This window comes from Armigeres subalbatus, chromosome 2 (assembly GCF_024139115.2).
Source record: "Armigeres subalbatus isolate Guangzhou_Male chromosome 2, GZ_Asu_2, whole genome shotgun sequence".
Lineage (NCBI taxonomy): Eukaryota > Metazoa > Arthropoda > Insecta > Diptera > Culicidae > Armigeres > Armigeres subalbatus.
In genome coordinates, this window is record NC_085140.1 from 60,219,541 (window position 1) to 60,241,425 (window position 21,885).

The following is a 21,885-nucleotide window of genomic DNA, read 5'->3' on the forward strand; positions in this document are numbered from 1 at the left end:
AAAAAGTCTTTAAAGTGCGTACCATATCAGAACAGAAACAGTCCGCGGGCACTTCAATCAATGTTGAACCCCAGAGTTTCCCGAATAAAAAAAGCCGAGTGTTCCGGTTTCGCGTTTGATGAGTTGATGGTTGTGTAATAAATTGTTTGATCCAAACCACACTCCATCGCACGAGTGGTTTTCTAACCATCTGGTTTCGGCAAGCACTCCACCGAAGCAACACATCATGTCACTCATGCCATGGAGTGGAGGGGGTATCGTTTTGCTTTTGGCTTTGGATTTGGAATTTCATGAATGTCGCTGTAGGTAAATTACAATGCCATGAATTTCATACATTGGGAATGAGGTGGTAGCTTTACTTCTGTTCGGTATCAGGTGGTACTTCTAACGCTTGATATATGTGGTTTTGATGAGCGGATTAATCAGTGCCGAATGCCTTAGGACGGTAGCGCGTGGAGTGGTTGGATAGGCATATACAGCTGTACTATATGTTCGAATAAAAGTACTTGGGTAGGACACACGAACCATTGATTTATCCTCGATAATGGTTACAACTCAATTATTTAAATAGTTTTATTCTTCACAATTACATATCTCTATTGGTATCTCATAACAATTTGGGAGCCCTGCCATATTTTTTACACAGAAATCTGTTTGATTTTTTTTATTAAAAAAAGCTTTCGTACAAGCCGTAAGGAATTCAAATACACAACCCCAATCCTTATTATAGAACTGCATTGGTAAATGCTTACTTGTATTCGATTAGTTTATTTGTTTGTCGTGAATTGAAAGTGATCTGAGCGCTGAGGTTTCTCCAGTAATTCCTCTTGAAGTTTCTCCATGAGTTCCACCGGAAGTTACTGTGGTTTGTACATGAGTATCTCCGAATATTCGTCCAGGAGTACCTCCAGCAGTTCCTCAGGATTCCACCGGGAGTTCTTCAAGGAGTTCCTCCAGGAGTTCTTCCGAAAAATTAGTAAGTGATGATAAGTAAGAATATAAAAATAATTTTCTCCAGCAGTTCCTCCGAAAGTTCTTCCACGTATTCCTCCGGAAGTTCCTTCAGGAGTTCCTCCGAAAGTTCCTCCGCAAAATTCATCAGGATTTCCTCCGAAAGTACGTCCGGGATTTTCTCTAGGAGTGCTTCTTGAAGTTCGTCCAGGAGTTCCACCAGGAGTTTCTCTAGAAGTTTGTCCATGGTTTGCATGGTTGCTTAACGATATGAGCATCCAGAATCCAGTAGAATGCAAGTTTTCTTCTTATTTTCATCATTTATTTGGCTTACATATGAACAGATAACATCGAGTAAAGAATTTGACCTCTCAATACTAGGTACGTTTGCGTCCCACCCTCACCAAATCGTTTTATGCTCCGCCAACTTAGGTCGCTGCGCTCCAGGCATTTTTCTGCCTACCGTTTGAAAAAAAACTATCTTTGCAGGGTTGCTGTCCGGTATTCCTGCAATTTACCCAACCCATCGTACCCTTCCAACTTAAGCTACCTTCTACTAGGTTCGTCGTAGAATTGGACGAGCTTGCAGCGCATCCTTGGCCACCACCACACCGTTCTCTTGCACACCACGTCCTAAGTACGAGACTCCTGAATACCCCGAGTGCTTGCAAGGCCTCCTCAGGCATGTTACAAGTTTCATGCCCATAGAGGACCACCGTTTTGTACATGATACATTTTGGTGTGGATGTGAATCGTTTTTGACCGACCGCACTTTCTTCCCGTAGTGCAAGCCGATTCCCACAGATGGATAACGCCTTCGCATTTCATGACCAACAGCGACGATCCGAGGTAGACATATTCCTCGACCATCTCGAATGAATCCCCGTCTATCGTAACACTGCTTCTAACCGTTCCTCTCAAGCTTGGCATGTGCTTCACACATGTAGCATGTATTTTGTCTTCGAAGCATTAACCACCAGTCCAACTTTTGTTGCCTCACGTTTCAGGCGGGTGTACAGTTTTGCCACTTTTTCAAATGTTCGGCCGACAATGCCCATAACATCCGCAACAACTCTTTTAACATCAACAGGACCACATTTTAAAAATGGCAAAGACACAACCGTAGGAGATTAGCGTGTTTTGGGCATAAAAATAGTATTTTGACCATAACTTCTGATCCCATAGTCCGATCTGGCCAATTATATAGGACAAGATCTTCCGTCGAATGGGACTAGTAATTCGGATATTGCTAAGTTTCAAAAAGTGTGTCTACACACACACACACACACACACACATACATACGCACATACATACATTACCTCAGCTCGTCGAGATGAGTCGATTGGTATATAACACTATGGGTCTCCGGGGCTCCTATCAAAAGTTCGTTTTTGGAGTGATCATATATAGCCTTTCGGTACACCTTTGTTGTACGAGAAAGGTAAAAAATGTAACAAGCACAATAATGGAAATCCTAAGTTACAATATTCTGCAGCTTTATTTTTCCTATTTGTTTATTTATTAGGATCATTCGTTTACTAGAAAAATCTACGAAGCCGATAATGTGAATATTTAGTCGGGGTTCTACATAACCGTGCCAAGCTGCGTTTTGACTGACTTGTGATAATTTGTTCGCAAAAGGAAAACGGAACTTAATTTAGAACACTTCATGCGTACATTTATTGTAGAAAATTCTTAGTTATGCGGCAGAGGGTTATCCGATACGATTCACAATCAATTAAATTTACTACACGCAAACCTGAGCAAAACATGTTTTTGGTTGACGCTTGATGCAGTTTAGCAGACCCCCGGCCATTTAATATTCTAACAACCCAATGTAATTATTTATTTCTCGCGAGCACACTTCTTTCTCGGACGGGAACCCTTGACTTGACCTATTGGCATGGAATTGCTTCCTGGATTACTTTTGCCAATTCTTCCAGCTTCGTTGCTTGCTTATTACCCTGTGAATTCCATATCTAACGTTGGGGCAAGAGTCCTTTTTATGTCCCATCGTTCCACACAGAAAACACTTTGACTTGGCGTCATACAACACCCATCCTTGCCCAGAAAGGACGTGACGTCTATCATTTGATGGAATTAACGCGCTTATGTCCATGGTCAAGTTCCAGGTCCAATGGAAATTTTTAACAGATAATGTGATCGCCTTTTCCACTAGCGACACACATACCCACTTCTACAGACCATATTTCCATTTGAACACGTGAACTGCCGTGAATATGCATTTTCTATTAGCGTCTTAGTTTTCCAACTGTCGCTCTCGAAAATAGCATCGGAAGATTTAAATATCTTGTCGCCAATAAATCAATAGTTTCAATGAAATTGGCAGATTACTGGAAAGTAGACGAGTAGATTCATACTAAAATCTTGAAAATAGATCGAAAGGTAAAAGCGCTATTAGCGTCCAAAATCTTGCCAAAACTGGTGAGGTTCCAAGACTTGTAAATTTTCGTAAATTTCCTGATCGAAAAGGCGAAGAGTGTATCCTCAATTTTCAATAATAAAAATTGAGGCAGTCATATTGAATTTGGCCACCATTTTGGATTTCTTTTTAAAACTATTTTCCGCTTGGTTGGCAACCACCGATTTTGAATATTAAAAAGCTTAGCTCATATTGTGCATTGTGTCCGAAAATCTCAGGTGTATGTTTTTTCTATCAAAAGTTATGTACGATTTACCAAATTATTTTTTGAAGGCCCATCTAACCAACGAACATTATTTTTATGGTTAATATGATACTACGAAGGCAGTTCCTTTTTTTTTACTTATCTTTATTTCAAGGCTCAAGCGCCAGCAGGCATTACGGAGCCGTTATTTTATTGATTTTACAATCATGATTGTCGTCTTAATGTATAATATTAGTCTTGGGGAGCCGAAAGACTCGCGGCTTGGTCGAGGTTAAGGAGTACAAGAAAAAAAAATATGGATGGGATGGGGCCTAGGTGGCGATGTTGTGGCACGTTCATTGCTGATTGACGAGGTGTAGACAGGGATAAATATTTAGGACAGCTCCAGACAACGTGGTTGATGCCTTGGTAACCTGCACCGCAGTCGCATCGATTGCTGTCGGCGAGTCCTATTCGATAGGAGTGTGCGTTTAAAGAGTAGTGATTGGACATTAGACGACACATTACCTTGATAAAGTCTCGACTAATTTGCGCTCATAAATATCGCCTTCCATAGCGCCCACCTTGGCAAGTGAGTCCGCTTTCTCGTTACCCGGAATCGAGCAATGTGAAGGGACCCATACTAAGGTGATAGTGTAAAAGTGATTCGAGAGAGCACTCAATATGGTTCGTATTTCACTCAGGAAATATGGTGAGTGCTGCACCGGCCTTATTGAACGAATAGCCTCTAAAGAACTGAGACTATCCGTAAAAATGAAATATTTATCTGGGGGAAGAGAGGCGATTCGCTCTAATGCATAGTGTATAGCCGCTAATTCTGCGATATATACGGAACAAGGGTTTTGAAGATTGTTAAAGACACCGAAACCAGTGGATTAATTTGTTTTTGACCCGTCGGTGAAAAACCTTTTATTACAACTAACATGACCGTACTTGCTTGCAAAAATTGGCGGTATGCACTCCGATCGGTGTGAATCTGATATTCCATGGATCTCTTGTTTCATGGTCAGATCAAAAACTACAGTAGAACTGGAGGAGTCCAGGAAGCAACCACGATTGGGAACATTCAAAGAAGGACCAATCTCCAGGCTCATGTAGCAGTAGTACACTGTCATAAATTTTGATTGGAAGTTTCGTTCGATTAGCTTTTCAAAATTCTCAATAACCAATGGGTTTAAAACCTCACACCGGATGAGGAACCTGAACGACAATTCCGCGAAGTGATCTGATAAAGGAAGTACTCCCGCAAGTACCTCTAGACTTATTGTATGAGTCGAGTTCATACAACCCAACGCGATACGGAGACAACGATACTGGATACGTTGGAGTTTTAACAGGTGCGTTTGCGCGACAGATTGCAAACAAAAACTACCATATTCGATAACCGACAGAATCGTTGCACGATAAAGCTTTATCAGATCTTCTGGGTGAGCTTCCCACCATGTTCCGGTTACAATTCGCATGAAGTTGATTCGTTGTTGGCATTTCTGATACAGATGTCTAATGTCCTTTCCCCAGGTGCCTTTCGAGTCGAACCAGACCCCTAAATATTTATGTGAAATGCCTTGAGCGATTTTCTTACCCTCAAGGTGAAGCTCTAATTTTGCCGGCTTATGCTTCCTAGAAAAGACGATCAGCTCAGTTTTCTCCGGAGAGAATTCGATACCTAGCCGAATAGCCCAAGTAGACAAATTGTCTAAAGTATCTTGCAATGGTCCTTGCAGATCGTCCGCCGCTGTTCCTGTAAAGGAGACGACGGCGTCATCCGCAAGCTGTCTAAGCGTGCAATTTTCCATGAGACATCCATCGATATCTCTGACGTAAAAGTTGTAAAGAAGGGGGCTTAGGCATGAGCCCTGGGGGAGACCCATGTAACTAATTCTTGAAGTTGTCGAGTTTCCTTGAGAAAATCTCATATGTTTCTCAGACAACAAGTTATACAAGTAGTTGTTCAATATTGGTGAAAGTCCACACTCGTGGAGATTGTCTGAAAGGATGTCAACGCAAATTGAGTCAAAAGCCCCGTAATGTCCAAGAAAACTGAACCCATTTGCGCTTTTTGCGAATAGGCCAGTTGGATCACTGTAGTAAGCAGCGCAAGACAGTCGTTCGTTCCCTTGCCTCTGCGGAATCCAAATTGAGTATCTGATAGAAAGCCGTTCGATTCAACCCATTTGTCGAGCCGATTAAGAATCATCTTCTCAAACAGCTTCCGTATACAAAGGCAGTTCCTTGATTTCATACACTATTCTAAGCCAAATATGTTTCAAAAATGAAAAGCATATCTACAACAGTATTTTATTTGAAGAGCCCAAAAGTTTTGAGCATCTCATCAGGTCTATCTTTCTGAAGAATTTTACTAACTCGGATCCTTAATATACTCGCCGAAAGCTTTCGAATGAACATAAATTTAGGAATTTTTAAGAACCTCGTGCAAATAGTGGCCCGGTCTCAGCGAGAATTACTCTGATGCAGTATTTTCAATCAAGTGTGCAAAGGAGTTGATGTTCCAGTGCATCACACAGCGAATCAAATCAAAGCATACCTACTTATGTAAATCCTTCGCAAAAAAGGATTTTCTTTGAAGACTGATTAAGTAGTACCGTGGGGCATCGGAATTCGTAACATAAGCACCTCAGTAATTGACCTTTCCCGTCAAAAAATGTTTCTCGTTTTATTGTCTCAGTCGATTCTTTGACTTATTTAAGGTCAACTTTCTCAAAGAACCCATATTTTTTGAAGCCTCTAACTATTTTCAAAATCAAAAAACAAAAATCGAAAAAGTGCTGTTTTTTTTTAAGATTGGCCAGATTTTGAACGAACATCGGGTGAATTTTTCAGGCCGGTTCACATGTGAAGCATTTTTTCGGTTTTTGTTTTCGATTTTAAGGTCACTCCTGACGGAATCCAAGTTTCAAAGTGCTCGCGTTTTCGGGGGCACACCACTCGATACGGAAGCAACGTACAACTGTCATTTTTGTTGATTTAGTTTTTCTGCGTCGCAGCATACGTAAAAAAAAATGACAATTGTGCGTTGCTTCCGTATCGAGTGGTGTGCCCCCGAAAACGCGAACCCTTCGAAACTTGGATTCCGTCAGGAGTGACCTTAAAAATAGTTAGAGGCTTAAAAAATATGGGTTTTTTTTTGGGAAAGTTGACCTTAAATAAGCCAAAGAATCGATCGAGCGAATAAAAAATGTTGACGGGAAAGGTCAATTGAAAAAGTTTCTAGAAAATAGGATTTGAATGCAAATGAAACATTTAACGTTGATACAGGAGCACGAAGGCCACTACTTTTAAAGTGTTCCGCATTTACACATAAAAAACTACGAAAAATATGATAAAATATTAAATTAAACCAACACCTTCTGAACCGAAAACCGCCCACCATGGACGAATTTAAAATCAAAGGATCACGGAAGGTGGACGGATTTCGGCCCCCCACTGTATCTAATATTTTACTTCCGTATTCGTTTCTTCCAAAATCCATTTTACTAATTTCCTATTACTGACTAAAATTGGCTTTCAACATTCGAAATTGGCTTTCAACATTCGACTGAATTTCCATTCGACCAAATGTCCTTTCGACTAAATGTCATTCGAATAAACGTCATTCGATGAACTGTCCCAAAGCCGTTCGCATTTATGATTACCCATAGCTAGCTCTACGCGGTCTACATTGTCATATGCCGTCTTGAAATCGATAAACAGTTGGTGCGTTGGAACCCGATATTCAGAACCTTTTCGAAGGATTTGCCGTACAGTAAATAACTGATCCGTTATCAAGTGGCGGTTAACGAAGCCGACTCGATAACTTTTTACGAACTCATTTATTGTTTTCAACAGACGCTGGAAGACGATCAGGGATAACACTTTATAGGCTGCAAAATGGAAGCTCCCATCCTTATACCTGATGCACATCTTGGCTCGCAACACGAAGCCTTTGTGGAATGCCTTTAGCTTCTGATAGAAGCTGATCTGCGTGTTTCTTGAGAACGGCACAGCTGTTCCTTCTTTTCGCACTCCACTTCTATGCCGTAATTTGAAAAAGTGACGTAGATGTCATTTTCCAAAAATTGTGTTAACGAGTAGTAATGGAGTTTCTCCGGTTGTACCCCTAGTTGCGTGTTTCTCTCCCAACATTTTTTTAAGTCAACCATATGCAACAATATAAACACCGATGGAAAGCTGCAGACCTTAGCTACTTTTTCCCCTGGGAGCTGCCGGGAAAATGCATGATTCAGATCCATCTTCAAAATGAATGCCCCAAACAATTTGAATCACTACTGTTTTGATTCTAAGGCGGGAACTAATTTTATTATCTTCTCCTGTCTCCGCACCCCTCAAAATTTCGTGGCCGAATTTGATTAATTTGATAGGGATTTTTAAAAAGTCATATTTTTTTTTCGAACTTTTATAAAAAGTTCCTTAAGAAAACTTATTAGTATTTTTTTCGATTTTATAAATTGATTTATTGACCTAATTCTTTATTATCAAAAGACATAAGAAGAAATAAACATTTGTTCCGGCCCAACTAATTTCTAACCATTACTAACAATAAGTCAACAAAACATCTCAGAAACATACTCACCTTTTCCGATTACTGCATTGTACTCGTTCCAGTTTGTATCAGCTATTCATTCGTTAATCATCGAAGCCAGTTGTGATGATGCTGCTACAGCTACAAATCCATCTTGAGGTTCCATTACTTGAAGGGCGGCAGAAGTCTCTATAATCTGACGAGTGGTTCTCAAATATTCAGTGATATTACCGCTCGAAAATGTGTATTATCGATATCCCGAGCAGGAGTAAATACCTCAATAATACCTAATTTTGTTATTAATTGCCATACTCTGTTATGAGCTAAAGCTATAGCCTTGCATAAGAGGTAAAATATCAAAGGAGTAATGTCAAAAATTAATATGCACTTCAGGTATAACATACTCTGTTATTACAATACCAAAATCATAACAAATTATTATCGGATTGGTATTGAAACGGGTCCGCGACGTTAGGCATAAGGACGTTAGGCATAAGTTTCGTTAGGCATAACGGACGTTTGGCATAACGGACGATAGGCATAATGTACGTTAGGCACAATGGACGTTTGGCATAATTCTGCCTTCTTTATGTCATAGACTGTTCTTTGGGTCATTTTATGCCTAACGTCCATTATGCCAAACGTACATTATGCCTAACGTTCGTTATGCCTAACGTCCATTATGCCTAACGTACTTAGGCCTAACGTCTTTATGCCTAACGTACTTATGCCTAACGGGGTATACCCTATTGAAACATCTAAGCATATAATGCCGTATTTTGAATATTAATTTTTGGTATAATTTTTTGGCATTTTACCTCTTATGCACGGCAAGTTCAAACCAACTTCTGTTATCGAGTTCGACGCTTCTGCTCGGGATATAAAACAAAGCTGGCATTTGTACGAACGCGCCCATATGTTCAGCTCTTTTACAGGTTTTTGTAGGTTCTTATACGGATTTGTGACATTTGTGACATGTGACAATGACGTTTTCCGTGAAGTGAAAAGACTTATTGCTGCTGCGAATAGGGCCTTTTACGGATTACGTAACCAGCTTAGATCCCGCAACATGCACACGGAAACGAAATTTGCTCTATACAAACTCTGATTCAACCAGTGGCCCTTTATGGACATGAAGCATGGACATTAAAAGAGGCGGACCGGAGAGCTTTGGAGCGAAAAGTGCTGCGTACAATACTCGGAGGGTAACTAGAAAATGGTGTATGTCGCAGACGCATAAATCATGAGCTGTATCAAGTATACAGATAGAAAAAGTTGTTGAAATTTACACGAAAGTAATGCACATAAAGGGAATGGCAAAAAGAGTGTAAATTTAAACGATATTTTCGCCTGAATCTATGCAATTTCTGTTGCATTATGCCACTTTTCATATTACTTATGCTATAGTAATTGACATAACGCTATAGAAATTGCATACATTTAGGGCGAACTTGTTAGAAAAGAACAATGTACGCCCAGAATAGTGTAATTTTCCGCGTCTTTATTTTTTACGCGCTTATTAGTTTTCATATTTTTTTTCTGTGTATACAATAAAGAAAATAATCGTATGAAATACGGCAGACTTCAGTGGGCTGGTCACTTAGCGCGAATGTCGGAAGAACGAATAGCGAAAACAATATTCAACAGAGTACCAGATAGGGGCCGGCGACTTCGTGGAAGGCCACGAACACGCTGGCTGCACGCGGTGAAATCGGACCTGGGGACCCTGAACGTTCGAGGAAACTGGAGGAACATCGCCCAAGACCGACGATTATGGAGCTCTACAATATGCCAGGCATAGGTGTATCGACGCTGTAGCCAAGCAGGTATCCAGGTAGGTATACAGATTTGTTAGAAAATGTAACACGAAGTTAGCATTATCATTCAATACCTAATGGAAAGTTTGATATGTGCTAGATTTTGTTAGTGTATGTACTTTATACAAGTTAGTGTTGTTAGTGTATGTACTTTATACAATATGCCAGGCATAGGTGTATCGACGCTGTAGCCAAGCAGGTATCCAGGTAGGTATACAGATTTGTTAGAAAATGTAACACGAAGTTAGCATTATCATTCAATACCTAATGGAAAGTTTGATATGTGCTAGATTTTGTTAGTGTATGTACTTTATTCATAAGGAAGAATGTTATTACAGAGCTGTAAAAAATGAAAAACCATTCTGAAGAACCGATTTGTTTCCTACATAAATTGTGTACGCAACAAATTGTATCAGAAAATTAATTATTTTTTTGGCGAGACAAAGTTTGCCGGGTCAATTGGTCAAAAATATATAAAAGCAGACAGTTGTGATCAACAACATCCTAGTTGTTTTTCACAGCTTTCATGTTTTACAGAAAATTAGACTAGGAAAAGTCCATCGCCTTAAGATATTTAAGTCATAGTCAGAGTCAGCATCTTATTTCACGTTTGAGCGCACAAGATAATTAGGACGTAGGAGTTAAACGCAATATTCAAATGATACCAAATTCAGCTACTCTTCGAAATAATCATTTTTTATTATGACAAATTAACAAAAACAAAATAAATACATCAAATTCATATTTCATTTGTAACCAAAATAAAAAAATATCAAAAACAAAAACAATGATACAGTCTTACAGTTTCCAAAGCAAATTACACCTTAATTGTCGCATGTTTCCGCTTACTGGCCGTCCTATTTACAATTGCAAAGTTCTACTTCTACTCAGGCGCAGCGGAATCGCCGAGTACCGATCAAAATCTGTTTTTGTCTCTTAGGTCTAGCGAATGAACCACATTTCTCACTCTTAAAACTACTTTTCCGGAAACTTTGCTTTCTTCCAATTTGCTCCTACAATCTACCATCGCGCCGCCGGTGACCAACCTGGGGCCACACAGCGTCGCCCCTAATCTATTATTTACTGTACTCACGTACCGATTTTCCCAAGTGGGGTGAGGTATCAGTTAGGAGTTGAAACGGCCAAACAAAAAATGTATAACAAAGAAAGAAAAAATAAAACGACGGAACACTCTTCTCATCGCGCGCTGGTCTTGAATCTAGGGAGTCCGTCGCCTGCCGGAAGGAGGAGGATTGTTGCTGAAAAAGTTCTTACCTTCGGTTGGCCAGGGCACGCAAACCGCTGCTATTTTGGGTCCCACCCGGATGGTTCGGTCACACGGGATCACCCGGCCAGGTTGCACACCACGCCCGATTGCGATGATGGGGACGATAAAGAAAGGAAAAACAGAGCAAAAAAACAGTATTCGAAATTAGTATCGTCGGATAAAAACCGTGTCATTAAATATATATTGTGGAGCGAGAGACAGAGAGAGATAGACAGACAGAGGGAAGGAAGTGATTCTTATGTCCTAATTTGGAGGAGTAATAAGTAGGTAAAGTAATTTGATAATTACAGTGAACGTATTTATTTTTTTATTTACGAGAACGGTGATAAGAATGTTGCCTTTAACTGGAAGGTACAGAATTGCTACATGAAATAACGATTACGACCAAATGGCTACATTGGAAATTAGGAATGGGAACTGAAAAGATGTGATACACAAATTATAAACTACGGGAAGGAGGGGTTAGACAGTAGAAGATGTCAAATCTACAACGTTCTACACGAATGGAAACAACATGTTTTCTAGAAGCAAATGAATGGTATATGGCCGTCAAATACTGTAAAATAATTCGTTTATTGATATTACAACTGCATTGGGCAACATCAAATACCTATTGTTTATTTAAATATGTTGCACATCCACCATATGTTTTAGCAAAAAACAAAAGCCATATCAAGCGTTCAAGCAAGCAAGACTAGCATTTACTCATGAGGATGATTGATAACAATATAAAAACTATACTAGTTAGAAATTTGTACAAGCAGCATACAACACATAGAAGGCATTTTTACAATAATTCAATTGTGATGTCATTCTTTACCACAGTAATATCTGTAATATCATCTTAGAGGATTTTTTAAGCTTTTAGTGAAATGTCTTCACCTGTCACAAGACTATTCGTCACTTTTCCATTCATTTCCACCTCTTGAGTCCTCTAGTCAAATGTAAGACAGTAAGCCAACTGCCCGGTAACAATTCAAGACAAAATTTTCAAAACGACTTATCTGCTTTTGTAAACAAAGATTCAAACGACGATTTGACGAATCTGATAGCTCTCCCACGCAAACCAACACCATGAATAGGTAGGTGCAGGACTCCGCTACCTTTTGATGGTGTTGGTTTGCGTGGGAGAGCTATCAGATTCGTCAAATCGACGTTTGAATCTTTGTTTACAAAAGCAGATAAGTCGTTTTGAAAATTTTGTCTTGAATTCAACTGTTTTCAAAATTTAAAACAAAACATCAAGCAAAATTTAAAACAAACATCAGTTTTGTTTTTGCCAAACATTTGCACAATTTTGGTCTAACATCAGGCCAATTCCCACTGCTATTTCTTTCCAATTTTTTTTTTGCTTCACTATCGAAAATTATTAGTTGGCCATGAATAAGTGCACGCAGAAAATATATTTGATAGCAGTAGAATTCATGATTCAATGAAGATGAAAGTTGACTTCGTCCTTTTGTATTTCGAACAACAATGCGACTTTAGTCGAAAATCGAGTCAAAGTTGTTGATTGTAACTAAAATCCCCCGAAAACCATTCAGTCGAATTCATTTCCGCGTTTTCGTACATTTTACGGAACAACGTTTGGCGGAATGTACCAATTTTTTCACGATATGACAATATTCCGACTACGCCTTTTCGTGGAAGGATTTTTTGTAGAATACACAGGTTGATGCTTTTCCAGGTAAGTTTGGAATAGATTTACAGATCGACAAAGATTGTGAGCAAAGATTGTTATTTTTCGAGATTTTGATTTTGTTTTCGAACTCTGAATATCATTAAATGTTAACAAGTATATTTGGAGATTAAGATGATGAATTATATTTTCTAAAAAAATGTAATTAAGAAGAGGGAAACAATAAACCAATTTTGATACCTGGAAATGACCTAACAGGCATAACCAAAGGGCTTTTATATCTTTTTCTAAAATAGTTCAGGCCTGGTTTTCGTAGAATCAAACTGGATACGCCTTAAGTAACATTTCAGGTCATCCAAGAACTACTTGGAGAATATGCCTTAAGGTCTACACGCGTATCCGAAGGGATGATATTTCTTTTGAAAAATGGTTCATACCCAATATTATGTATTAAAACGAATTGGATAGGCCTGCTATAGCTGTGCCTTTCCAGGTCATCTAAGAATTCCCTGGAGTTTAGGCTTTGAGGTCTACACGCGTAACCTGTTTTTTCTTTTAAAAATTCAATCCCTTTCTAATCCATGAAATCAAATTGGATACGCTTTAAATAACTGTTCAGTTTCAGGTCATCTAAGAACTCCATGGAGTATAGGCTTTGAAGTCTACACGCATTACTAAAAATGCTTATAAATCTTAATAAGAAAGGTTTATGACCTTTTGATCCATAAAAACGACTAGGATACGCCATCAACAACTGTTTCATTCCAGGTCCATTTGGCCTTTTGTCTCTTTGAAGAATAATTTTTGATTCATAGAGCCAAATTGGATAACCCTTCAGCAAATGTTCCGTTCCAAGTCATCTAATAATTCTCTGGATCACATTACTTGAGATCTACACACATAACCAAAAGTCTCTAACAACTTAAAAAAAAAAAATGATTGATGCGCTTGTAATCAATAGAGAAACAATGCCTTCAAAAATTGTTGCATCCCAGTTTACCTAAGAATTCTCTGAAGTATAGTCATTGAGCACCTTGATAGTTGTTAGCCTTTTTTAATCGTTCAGGCCCATGTAGCACAATTCAGCTCGATTTTGTTACAGCAACTCATATATGACTGGATTTGGTCGTAGATATGATACAGCAACTCGTCTATGACAAGTGTGCTGCGTGGTGTTTGTGATCCATAGAATAGAATTGAATGAGCGTTCATCAATTGTTCCATTTCAGTTTATTCAGAAATTCCTTTTTTCAAATGCCCTTTGTAATCCATAGAACCAAACTTGATACCCCCTAAAAATCTATTCCATCTAACATTTTCTTGAACTATACATCTTTATGGTTTATGGTATCTTTATGGTATCTTTTCAAAAATAGATCATGTGATCAATAGAACCATATTGGAAAAGCATTCAAATGCTTGATTCAAATGATCACTGAAAGCATAAAAAAAAATTCGATTTGTATGCCCATTTCGACTAAATGACATTTTAGGCCAGATGGGTTTCAGCATAATGGCTTGTTCGGCCAAATGATATATTCGGCCAAACACTTTCTAGTCGTTTGGCTTAAAGTCAATCGGTGGAAAGCCATCTGTTCAAATGCCACTTTAATGAATAATACGTTAAGCCGTTAAGTCATCCAGCCAAAATCAATTTGGCCAAATTACAGGGTGGCCACTCAATTTCCATTTTGGAATTCCCGTTTTTTTCCCGGTTTTCTCGGTTCAAATTTTGGAATTTTCCCGGTAGAAGTGTATCGCCTTTTAAGCCAATTCTGCTGTGACCCTTTTTTCAGTAGCAGGCTTGGCAATCATAAGACCGCTCGTTCCTGTTCTATAGGAAGGAGGCCATGGGTTCAATTCCAGATCGTTTCCATCTCTATCCTATATGTATCTTTAACTTGACCATTTCTATCCTATAGACTCATCCTCAACATGGCCATTCTAGCAGTCGTTGTTAGAAGATAATCAAAGCTCATTTCTGCATTCATTCTTTCTTTCACTTTGGCAACACGTTAATAATTGTTTTCCGCCCACGACTTTTTTCAAAGATTTCAATAAGAAGGAATCATCTTTGAGAAAAATGCTAGAACAAAAGCTATTTGGCATAGCTGAAATTAGTGAAAAACGAAAAAAAAAGTGTTTGATTGTAAATCAATAGTTAATTATGTGTTAACTATGTGTACTCAAAATTAACTATAATATTTGCAGTCTAATGGAACCAAAAAGATGTACCGTTTTAACTCAAATTCCGAACATGACTCATATTCCGAACACTCGAACACTCAAATCTTGATCACTCAGATCTTGCAGTGTTGGTAAAAACCCAAATTCTCAAATCTCATCTAAGAATCAAATCAAGCGCTAGGAAAACCCCGACTCACCCGACTCATGGCCCAGAGAATCTCGCGATTTGCATCATTGCGTGATTTTTGCGTGTTTTTCTTCGTTCATCGGAATAATTTTCTTTGCTTAAAGCAATGGATAACAAATTCATACGTAAACATAAAATACGTTTCGATTGGGTATTGACACTTTTTGGAGCGAAATCATTTTTCGGCGAATGAGCGAGACGATGCGATTCTGCGTGAAAAATACATGCGCGATGCTCTCCATGCAGAATCGCAAGCAATTCACCTCGTGCATGAAGCTTCGGTGAGTGAGATTTGAGCATGATTCTACCAACACTTGAATGTTGGATTTTGAATGTGAGGATTAAGACTCAGAGTGGAAAACCGATGGAAGTTTCAGTTTTTGAACGCTAAAACGCCAGTGTTCGGAATATGAGTCATGTTTTTGTCAGATTTCTCGGAGAATTTCAAAAAGGATTTCAAAATGCTTGATGTTTTTAGGGAAAGCTTGATGTTTTTAGGAAATTTTATAAGAAATGGAGTATTGCTAACGGTTTTACGACCACTATGTGTCCAAAAATAGTAGGTTTTGTTTTATTATTGTCGGGGGGGTTTCCTATAACTAATTAAAAAAAAAGCTGGGGTTCGTGAAAGGATCTTAGAAGTAAAAGGGTTATCGGTTATGATTTCTTCAATCTTTGAACTGAAAAAATTATTCCTGAAATTTCTGACACCTGAGATTAGTTTTTATTTATTTACAATGTTCTGAAAAACTCCAATGTGAATATGTACAGTATGAGGAAAATTTTGATTTAAAAAGGATTGTAGTTCTAAAATTCCAGAAAATCCGAAAGAAATTTTATACTTTTTAAAAGATTGATAAATTTCTGTAAACATTATTCTTGAGTTAAGACGTGATTTTTAAGACTTAAAATTGTCAAGGAATTTCTATGTTTTAATGCTGGAAACGAAGAAATTATTCAACTGTTGAGATACCATGTATAATTTGGGATTTCCAGCACATAAAAAAACTATAACAATTTTATAACAAAACTCATTTAAACGGCATTTCATGAATCTTAGAATTCAAATAAAATGTAAACAATTATCAGAAAGATTGTTTAAAAAAACAGACAAGAAGTTAATTAGTTAATTATAGCTTTTATTTAGTCTGTCGATACAGAACTAAAAAAAAGTCAGCGTCAATCAAATTCCCGGTTTTTCCCGGTTCTATCTGATTCCCGGTTAATTCCCGGTTCTCCCGGTTTTCCCGGTTCAGTGGCCACCCTGCAAATTGAACATTTGTCCGAAACGTATATTTGGTCAAAAATGTTTTTACTGAAAATGTCACTTGGCCGAAAAGGATATTCTGCCGAACTGGTAATTTGGCCGAAAAAGTTAATTGTCCTAATATATTAAAAAATAAGAGCCATTTGGGCTGAAAATGTCCTTTCTGCCAAACAACCGTTTTGGCCAAATGGCATTTTCTGCTAAATACCTAAACGGCAAATGATCAATTCAGCCGAACGACATTTTCAACTGAATGTCCATTCCGGTTTAATTGCCATTTCTGCCAAACGACCATTTCGGCTAAACGACATTTACGGCCAAATGAGCTGTTCGGCGATTTTTTCAGCCAAAGAAACCGTTCGACCAATAGACATTTTAGGGCGTATAACCCTTTCATCCAAATGATATTTTCGGCCATACGACTTTAGGCCTTGTGGCCTTCAGCTAAAAGACTCTCTGCTAAATGACCCTTCTTCGTTCAATTTCGTTATATTTCAATGAGGATTTCTTCACATTTCAATGAAAATCCTTCGGAATTTCCACTTAAAGTTCATCATAGCTTTTACAGAGGGCTTCTCGAAATTCCAACGTGAAATTTTTTGGAATTTTAATTATTTTTACGAAAAGCTATCTGGGCTTTCAACGCAATGTTGCAGGCGAGAAATTCTACGGAATACCATCTGAATCGAGTGCACGATCAAACGTATTGCGTATCAGATCAGACGCAGAATTTTCGAAAGCTCTGGGCGACTAGTTCTGGTTCGTGCGGACGGATGTAAACCAATAAGTGAGGCCGAAAAGTAAATTTGCGCAATCAAACGTGTTTTGAACCGGACACAAAATTTTTGCGAGTTCTGGATGATTAGTTCTCTTTGGTATAGTCGGAAAGTAAATTAATCAGAGCATGAATAAACTTAATTCAAAACGGACGCAGAACTTTGGCGAGATCCGGAAGTTTTGTTATTTTTTTTTTTTTTTTTTTGAGATCGTAAAGTAAGTCCATTAATACTGCGTGATCCTTCTGGTTTGTGTGTGCGTTTGTTCGTGTTTTCTATCGGACGCAGAACGATCGTACTACACATCATCGAAATGCTTAATTCTGTTTTGTGCAGGTGAGAAAATCACTTCGACAGACTTCGAACAGAACTTCGTACAAAATAATTATTTAGTCGCTTACCAAGGCGAGTTCCCATAGATTACCTTCTCATCTAGCCAACTATCCGATTCCAGTGGCCCTCACGGAGCTACAGAGGATTCCTCGGTCTCTTGTAGCAATGAGTGTCGAACTAATTTTCATCTATTAATCCTAGATTGACTGTGAAGACATGGCCGGCATCGTTATTGATCTTGAATTAATGAAACTTCAAAGCATGTACAGGGAGAATGGCTTCATAATCCCAAGAAGGCTATTCAATTGGTGAGCTTTACATATTTGATGTTTCTCAGCCAATAATAACTAGCAACTACGAAGTGTACAATCAATCAAGCTTAGCTATGCTAAGCTAAGCAAATTCCACTTTTTTTGAATTTTCAAAGAAAATATAGCGAACTTCTACAAATTTGAAACGGCGTGGAAAATTTTAGATCAGCGGCGTGGGAAATTTAAAACAGCGGCTCGCCGATGCAAAAATGTCAGCGGCGGCGCACACCTCTACTCGTAATTAAAGCATCATCGTGTTAACCTCATGATATTCGAATGCTAAAAGGTTCATTGACAGTAACCACTCAGTTAATAACTGTGGTAGTGCTGAATAAACACTATGTTGCGAGGCGACAATGTCCCAATGGGGGATGTAATGCCAATAAGAATGAATAATCATGTTTCGTGAAATGATAAAGTTTAAGACATTTCAAGAGAGAGTTTAGCTCACAACAAAAATTGGCCTCATCTCCATGAGAGTGCCACGAAACATAATCAACACCACTTAGGGGTCGTACACTTTTTACGTAAGCAATTTTTCTGGGTTTTTCGCCCCCTCTCCCATGTTAGATTTTTCTTATACAAATGATTTTTTATTTATATAACGCGTAAGAAAACAACAGACCCCCCTCCCCCAAAAAGTGTTTACGTAATATGTGTACGGCCCCTTAGGAACTTTAAAATGAACATTATTGAACACGTCTTGCGAAACTATTAAGTTTGACATGTCGGAAGATGGGTTTCAGATCACATATAATAGGTCCCACAACTAGGTTCGTGGGATTAGAGCCTCCGCCACACTGTGGTCGGATATCATGAAATAATGGCATTAATAAATAACTCCTTAGGGTTGCCTCATAGAAGTTTGGTGTCTTCCACGAAGTTGTTGCTTGATAAGTAGGCCTTCATATGGTGTTAAAAATTTAGTTCGGAACTCTACCGCTAGGGGGGCGCTTTAGCTAACTTTTTATATGAGCATGACAGGATGATGGTGTCTTCTGCAAAGTTTGAGAATTTAGTATTATGAGCAACTCTTGCGAAGGAACCATATTTGAAAAGGCTTTTGATTCTGAGATACAATGCCTTTTTGTTAAAAATGTGCTTTTATTCCCAAAATTTGTTTTTTTTTTGGTTTAATTTTGTATCTATGTACAATATTTATTTTCGCATAAACTTTCTGTATCCCAGAGAGTAATATATGGTAGGGTCTGACCCGATTTAATCGACAAACAACCTAAAAAATATCTTAATTATTGTAAAATATTTAAAATGTATAGAAAAATCGATTTATTTTCCTACTCCCTCCACATCCCACCAAGATTTTATATCGGATAGAATCTTTGGGTTGTAAAGAATGAAATGGAGGGGAATTTGGTTGCAGAAACTTGCCGTAACTCTCAAACGACCTACTTTTATTTGTTCAACTGAATGATTTTGCGCTCAATTTAACATACGCCACAAATTTCTTGGATGCAGTCCTACCATTACTACCATTTACAGTACTATGCAATAGAAATTTTCTGCTGGTACTTTATTTTCCTAAATAACATTTTAATATTTATTTAACGTTGGCATACGAACTGTTTATACAGAACATAATATAAATACAAAATGTTTTGTACATTAATCATCGAAGAACGTACTTATCTTTTTTCAGAACTAGGAGCTGTTTCATAATTTCCGGTGATGTTTCATGAGAGCCCAATTTCAACGATTTAGATCTTGAAGACGAAAATAGTATATCGCCAAATATACTGACACTCGATGGTATTTTTGACGAATCTAATACACATTTTATATTTTTTATGATTGGCACACTCCTCGAATTAGACATAGATTTACGGACAACGTTAATTAGTTTACGTTTTGATAGGATCTAGCCAGAGCTTGTTAAGAATATAGATAAAATCAAACCTTCTTGTTTCGAAATCCGTCCAGAGTGTACTAACTTTAACTTCAAGGGAACCAAATCTGTAGCGTCATTTAGTGATTTCTAAGCTAAATTCCAGACTAATATATTTTAAAATAATATTGCAAAATAACCAAAACGAAGCCCAGAAAGTTTATGTGCTCATTATAATATGAATTTTACGGCCTACTTTGATTGAATAAGTGACAAGGTTTCCGTCAAACACATGCTGAACTAAATAAATATTAAGGCACTGTGGAAGATTTACGGCAAAGTTCTGCAACCGAATTCGCGTCCGTTACATTCTTCATAACCCAAAGATTCTATCCGAGATAAAATCTAAGCGAGAAGTGGAGGGAGTAGGCAAATAAATCGATTTATCATCATATTTTTGAATATTTTTCAAAAATTAAAGCTTCTGCTGCAAGTTATTTCATGGTCCAATCGGCTCAGACACTACTATATATAACTCTCGGAGATGCAGAAAAATTATGTGGAAATAAATATTTCACATAGATACAAAATTAAACTGAAAATAATCAAATTTCGAATATAAACTCACATTTTTACATAAAATGCATTGTATCTCAGAATCAAAAGCCTTTCCAAAGATAGTTCCTTCTCAAGAGTTGCTCAAAATACTGAATTCTTGATTTTTGCTGAAGACACCATCATCCTGTCATGCTCATATAAAAAGTTAGCTGAAGCGCCGCCCTAGCGGTAGAGTTCCGAACTATATTTTTTTCACCATTTGAAGGCCTACTTATCATGCAACAACTTTGTGGAAGATACCAAACTTCTATGAGGCAACCCTAAGGAGTTATTATTAATGCCATGATTTCATGATATCCGACCACAGTGCGCCACCGACATTTTTGAATCAACGTGCCGCCATTTAAAACCTATCTTCCCAAGGTAATTACAAAAAAACTCATGGAAATTTAAAAAAAAATGCAAGTGCAAATCGTGAACAAATTCTTGTGTTTAAAATTTCCCATTGAAATTCCGAAGAGTTTCTCGTTGAAATCATTTTTTTTATCGGGCTGCAGTTTGGCTGAAAGTCATTTGACCATAGGCCACAAAGCCGAAAGTGTATGGCCGATTTGGTCAAGCAAACAAACCAACAAACCGAACAAACCATTAGGCCGAAACCCATCCGGCCGAGTCATTTGGTTAAATATGTCGTTTGGCCGAAATACACATAAGGCCGAAAATTTCATTCGGCCGAACAGGTAGTTTGGCCGGAAAAGTCGTCTTGCCGAATACGTCACAAGGCCGAAATGATATTTTTGACTAAATGACCAAATTGGCCATACGAATTCTTCGGCCAAATTACCTGTTCGGCCAAACAGCATTTTTTACCAAATGATCTGTTTGAGCAAACGACTTTCTCGGCTGTATGTCGCTTTCAGCAATATAACATTTTCGACCAAACTATTTTCGACATAATGAGCGTTTTGGCCAAACGATCAATTCGGCCAAATGGAATTGGGCTAGATGACTTTTTCTTTTCGTGTTATGCCACACAAATGACTTTTCACCAAAGGACACACTGCCGAAAGTTGTGTGGAGGATTATGTCATTTGGTAGAGTAAACAATTGGGCCGAAATCCATCTGAGAGAAAACGTCATTTGGCCAAAATGGTCAACTGCTCATTTGACCAAAATGGTCAATTGGCTGAAAATGTCATTTGGCCGTATTGGACAAACGAACAAAATTATCGTTCGGCTGGTTCTTTGGCCAAAAAAGTCGACCATTTCAGCCGTATTTTGGAACCTTTACTCGTAGAAATTAACATTTCCCGTCAAAGTTTCTCTTGGAAACTTCAAAATACAGTTGTTGTTTTTATTTTTGTAAAAATACCGCAAACAAAAATTTTTTCCAGTAAGTATGCATGTGTTAGCCGGCTGTGGCCTATTCGTAGTCTGCTGAGTATGACATCTTCTTTGCGATTTCCTGTTAGCGCCTCTTTGAATGGTTTGGTAGTGTTTTTTATTTCTCTAAGTTTGTTGTGGGGTGTTGAATTCCAT

The 21,885-nt window shown here is 38.1% G+C and overlaps 1 protein-coding gene across 17 annotated transcripts in view; it reads right to left on the reverse strand.

Annotated features, from left to right (window-relative positions):
- The window catches only part of LOC134208729 (uncharacterized), a 580,250-nt gene that overhangs the window by 73,744 nt on the left and 484,621 nt on the right, over positions 1–21,885 (reverse strand). For 13 of the 17 annotated variants that reach the window (XM_062684572.1, XM_062684586.1, XM_062684576.1 and 10 more), the window contains one exon: positions 11,233–11,262. In XM_062684572.1, the coding sequence (XP_062540556.1) occupies positions 11,233–11,262 (30 nt within the window). The remainder of the gene's footprint in view (positions 1–11,232; positions 11,263–21,885) is intronic. The other 4 variants (XM_062684587.1, XM_062684577.1, XM_062684574.1 and 1 more) reach the window with 1 other exon arrangement.